The 5,544-nt window shown below is 32.9% G+C and overlaps 1 protein-coding gene across 2 annotated transcripts; it reads left to right on the forward strand.

Moving 5' to 3' along the window:
* The first annotated feature begins 105 nt into the window (after positions 1-105).
* Positions 106-2,824, forward strand: LOC120334092 (large ribosomal subunit protein eL22-like). 2 transcript variants are annotated; one of them, XM_039401544.2, is made up of 5 exons: positions 106-141; positions 1,750-1,869; positions 2,036-2,157; positions 2,329-2,424; positions 2,724-2,824. In XM_039401544.2, exons 1-5 carry the CDS (start codon positions 133-135, stop codon positions 2,770-2,772), a joined length of 396 nt encoding a protein of 131 aa, XP_039257478.2. In that variant the 5' UTR covers positions 106-132; the 3' UTR covers positions 2,773-2,824. The 2 variants fall into 2 exon arrangements, with proteins under 2 accessions (XP_039257478.2, XP_039257479.1); XM_039401545.2 differs by lacking the exon at positions 106-141 and adding an exon at positions 387-407.
* The last annotated feature ends 2,720 nt before the right edge of the window (positions 2,825-5,544 follow it).

Consider the following 5,544-nt stretch of genomic DNA (forward strand, 5'->3'; position numbering starts at 1 on the left):
TAAACAATCAGAATTTGAGGTAAAGGAGCCATATTTTGCAAATAATAATTCTTCAGCGCCACCTTGTGAATTCCAGAATTGCAACATTGGACATCACGTCACGTGATCTTCCTTTTCGACTAGAAGACCACGATGGCGGCGGTTCGTGTAATTTTTATGTGAATAAAACGAATTTGTAATTCAATGTATTGGATCTTTGAATCAATTTTTACGTGTAAATTTTCAAGTAAAATAGTTATGAATTATCTCTATGCGCAGTTATTTGGCGAGAAGTAGACTAGAAATTCATGATACTGTGATAGGGATGATTTTTAGCTTTGCTGTGTTATTTCACATCTGCGTAGACAAAACTGCCATAATGCAGCAATGGGAGTATTTATCTGATAACTGCCTACTGCAGTCTGATGGTACTTGACTTTAAATTTTATTGCTTAAATCAATAAATACTGAAATAATTGATTTTTCTGAAATTTGTTGACTTGTCATTTCTATGTAATAAAGTCATGGTATCCCACGAATTGAAAGGAAATGTAGCTTTAAGTCGTTGAAGGTGTTTTTTAATGTTAAATTGGGTGTGATTGTTTATGACATATTTCCACTCATTGATGCTTATAAAAATCAACATATGGCTGTATGTAAAGTATGGTGTGGTAAAATACACTCTAGAATTGAATAATTCACTGAATTGAGAAAGTTCTCACATTACAGCATTATTAGTCGGTTCATTATAATTATCACGCTCTGACAACTTAATACAGTAATAAACGAAATCGACATCTTTTGGGTTGAACCAATATAGCCAATCAACTGACTGACTGACAATTAGTTTCAGCCAACAAATCACCATTGCTATGATTCAGCGTAAAAACACATTTAAGTTGCAAATCGGAATTAAAGCACACTTTAACACATGGGTTGTTTCATTTTTTGTACTGTATTTTGTACATTTCAAATCAGCAACCGATTCTCAAACTCCCAATTAGAAACGCTGAAAAAGAGTATTTGAATTTATGTTGTTATATTACTTGATGAAATAATTAGGAAATTGTAGGAATACATGGGTATTTACAGTGTCTCTGGTCAGTGGCGTAGCAAGACTCTCGTGGGCCCCCCCCGCAAAAATATTTCGTGAAAATGACCCTGGAAACTCTCGGACATAAGCTAAAACAACACTTTTTTTTATTTTGCCAAAAAGCGTAACATGTCGCTATAAAAAGACAATGGTAACCTAAAATTTGCCGTTTATTTTGGTTACTTATTTTTTTCATACGTTCCTCTTCTGCCCTTTTTCTGGGTTTCTGTGCGCCACTGAGAGGTTTTGCTTTCGACATTCTGACAGCCTTCGTAATTTTGCCGGTGCGATCAGACGACAAGACGCCGAAAAATTGACGACTTCCTGGCATTGCTACGTAACAAAACGATTTGAGCAGAACTAACATCAATGTTATAAGATGTGCATTACTTGTTTTGCACTGCAGCTTTTGGTTTGCAGCTTAAATTTCTAAATTCTAACAGTTTGGGCCTCTTTGCGCTGTGGGTGCGACCGCGGGGGTGGATGCTACACCACTGTCTCTGGTAATACGGGAGCCTGAGTGACTTTTTTTATGTTTCACTGTTCTGCATCTTTATTGACTTTGTATTTTTTTGACCAAACTTGACTATAAATTTGCTTTTTCTGTGCCTTACATATCTGGCTTGAATTCAATTGAAACCAGCCTACAGAATGACACATTGATTCTTTTCATTCAGGCACAAAAGAGACAAGGTGCAGCTGTTAAAGGCAAGAGCAAGAAAAAGAAGACTCAATTAAAATTCACTCTTGATTGCACGCACCCCGTCGAAGATGGAATCATGGATGTCGGCAACTTTGTAAGTTACTTAATTAATCAAAGTTAATGTAGGCTAAAAACCCAATGCACTGTTTTATGTTTTTCGTATTTTTCCTTAATTAACATCTTAATTAGTTTTGTGTCTGTACTCAACGTAAGGGCTAGGGTCGCCTTCCCTAGACCTTTACTTATGCTTTATGTCACAGGAAAACTTTTTGAAAGAAAGAGTAAAAGTTAACGGCAAAACTAATAATCTTGGAAATCAAGTAGTGATTGAACTTAATAAGACGAAGATCAATATCACGAGCGACATCCCTTTCTCAAAAAGGTATATTTGTATTTGCTATGTTCATTTTTATCACTCAACATATATAGGCCTATATATAGAGGGCCAAAATTGAATATTACTTTTGAATACAGAAATTAAATTTGCACCTTTTTTTGAAATATTTGTACATCCATAAATTAAAACTAGTTATAAAAGTTGAATTTTTTTTAGATATTTGAAGTACCTCACTAAGAAATACTTGAAGAAAAATAACCTTCGTGATTGGTTGAGAGTCATTGCTGCTACGAAAGACTCTTATGAACTGAGGTATGTGTTATTATTATGAAATGTAGAAAACAAAATTGCCGACCTCTTAGTTTGGCAACTTTTTTGAGTTTTAAACTCGGCTTATACGCGAGAATATACGGTACTTCTACGACACATCTGCAGATCTAATCCTGGGTGGAAATATAAGTCCTCCTTTTAAACCCAGATCAGTCATTCTCTTACAAAGAACTGCAGGCTGTTTAGAAAAGGACTCTCATTCCGAGTCCTGTTGTTTTGTAATTGCATCTCCCACTTTACATTTTTTTTTAGTTTTCTTATTGGTGAAATCTTCTTTTCAGATATTTCCAGATCAACCAAGACGAAGAAGAGGAGGAAGAAGAAGATTAAATATTATTTTCTTCTCCAATTTGACTTTATTAATAAAGTCATTTATAGGTCATTGCTTGTTCTTTATGTATTTGTGTTATGGAATGGGGTAGATTTCAAGCAGAAGAGAAGCAAGTTTAGTTTTTTGGTTTCAGATATAGTGCGAAAGTCTTTTGCCACTCTGAAAACTTGTTCTATGCCCACGGTTGCATTATTGAAGGTTACTGGTTAATTTGTTGGGATTGTTTAATGCTATCCTGTATGACTGAGGAGGGTTAAAGCGAGACCTGGGTGGCCACAAACTTCTATATTAAATGGCTGTGGAAATGCCATTGCTGCAGACACCCGTCAGGAATAATATCTGCGTTGTGGGCATGTGAATCGTATCTTAACCTAGAATATTGATTCAAATCAACTCTTCATATGATCCCCAAACTACATTTCATACAACAAGGACTCTTCAGCTATTGGCATTTGATGTGTAATCTGAACTCTAGAATATATCATACTTAAGCTCAGAGGCAGAGCTGATTAAGCATGAGTTCAGGCACCACAGAAACTCTTCGTACCTCAAGAGTTTAATGAACAGAGCCCAGTTGAAATTTTTCCTTGTCATGTAAATCTCTATGAATGTCTGTCGACGTAAGAACTAAAATATCCTGAAAGTTAATCTGATCTGATCGGTAATGAATACTGAAACTTAATTCAATTTCGAATAACATGGAACACACTAGTCTCATTATTATTTTCGGGGCCTCTTGAAGACGTGATCTGGCCCTGATCAGAGGTTCATATATTAGTAACAACCCTGAAGTAACTAATATTACCTTATAATAAGTTTACAAACTTATTCAAATAATTTTGCTTTATTAGAAAAATTATTAAAATTAGCATTTGAAATTTTTATATCCATGCTACCGAAGATAAACACTTGGTAGCACGTTCCTTTAATCATTGAAGCACAAAACTGAAGAATTAATATTATATAACATGGAACAAAAAAAAATCATGCTGTAAAAAAATCAGGAATTTTAAAAGTGAATGAATGGTATTGGTAACAATTGACTCAAGAATATGACAAGGGAAGAACAACTGTGGTCCATCCTTGGCTGAACTTTAAACTGGGTATAAGCACCAGCACTAATTATTATTGTACATTTTCAGTGGATTGAAGACTTCTCTAATAAGCAAGAGTTTTTCAAAGTAAGGAAAATCATTATTTAAACCAATATAGATGTGTACAATAGGTTCTGAAAAGCTCAAATATAATCAAAAAAATATTCAAATATTGAATTCGCATGTTTAACTGATATAGTATCAAAAATTGATTGCTTACAATCAATTGATCAAAATAAAAATTCTTCAAATCTTCGCGTTGAAATTATTCTAAAATCAGTGAAATAGAATTATCTTCAAAATCAAGCACATGCATATAATACAATTTTCAAGAAAAAAAATATATAATTGCGCTGCTTTTACACGGCACTAAACTCGGATATATATATATATGCTTTATTTGAATGGCATAACTATTCAATTTGCAATATACAATAGCATACTGGACCATACTTTGAAATATTTTTACAAACTTTTTTTCCAAAAGTTGAGAGACATCTTCCAATTATTTTTTACCAACTATTTTAATATCAAAAACAGTCTTTATCGCGAATTTGTTTCAAAACTGTTTTCAAATTATAAGGCATTTCAAATAAAATAAAGATGACTAGAAGTTTTGAATTGTTTGCAGACAGAATAGTTTCATAAAGTGGTAATTGAAGTCAGAATATATGAAAAGTACCAAATTTACTAAGAATTTGCAACAGACAATTGAAAAAGGTTTGAATACGCCAATTGTTTTTAAAATTTCATCTTGTTTGAGGGTGTAGTCAGTTTAAATTTTTATTCAAGCCGAAGTCATTTCCCAGATGGCTTAGCGTATATTTTGTAACTACACAATTCTGTTATACAATATCAACAATTTTCCACAGAATATGTTTGAAGATAATTACTACAGGTATTTTTAAGCATCATCTTTACTCCAAATAAGGCTACAGACGAGCAATTATCAAAGATGTGTCCAAATAATGGGATCTTACCACTTCGATATGTCTTGTCCAGTTACACCGTGTTTAGATGATTCGTAAAAAAAAAATTGTTCAAGTCTACTGCTGAAATATACATGTTAATATTGCACATAAGGTTTTGTAAGAAAAAAAATAGAAGTAAACATACCAGATTTTGCGCATATGATACATTACGATGGTATTTTCACTGATAAAAAGTTTTGCTACAATCTGACAATTAATATGAGAAGTGTATATGATTACTACCAAAATTACTTTGGCACTGAAGGTTCAAGGTTTTCTGTATATACCTATTCTAAAAAGGAAATTTTGCTATGAGCTGAAACAAAGTTCACATCAAAAATGTAACCGTTTGATGAGATGCTGATTTGTATAAAATTTTATTTATAATTATATATTTCGGTTTCATGAGTCAAAAATGCTCTATGCCTGGACAACGAGAAATCATTCAAACAGGATTAGAAATGAAAAGCCTTAAAAGCTTGACACTAGTAAAATCAGATGTTGAAGTATGAGTTGTTTAAGACAGGTATGGACAGAGCTAAGAGCAAGGCTATATTATTGGAGACTTCAAATCACCTTTTTTCCAAGGAAAAATTCTTTTTCAAAAATTTTGATAATCATCATAAATCCTTGAATACCAGTATTTGTCTTCTACAATTCTAAGAGCAATAATTTGAATAACCACCAAAATACAAAAATAAATTGC

The sequence above is a fragment of the Styela clava genome, chromosome 15 (assembly GCF_964204865.1).
Source record: "Styela clava chromosome 15, kaStyClav1.hap1.2, whole genome shotgun sequence".
In the NCBI taxonomy this organism is placed as follows: domain Eukaryota; kingdom Metazoa; phylum Chordata; class Ascidiacea; order Stolidobranchia; family Styelidae; genus Styela; species Styela clava.

Bases quoted from the DNA above. Each gene is read 5' to 3' on its own strand.
- LOC120334092 (XM_039401544.2), top strand. The intron at 2,158-2,328 runs GTATATTTGTAT...AATTTTTTTTAG, and splicing joins GACATCCCTTTCTCAAAAAG to ATATTTGAAGTACCTCACTA. The intron at 2,425-2,723 runs GTATGTGTTATT...TCTTCTTTTCAG, and splicing joins AAAGACTCTTATGAACTGAG to ATATTTCCAGATCAACCAAG.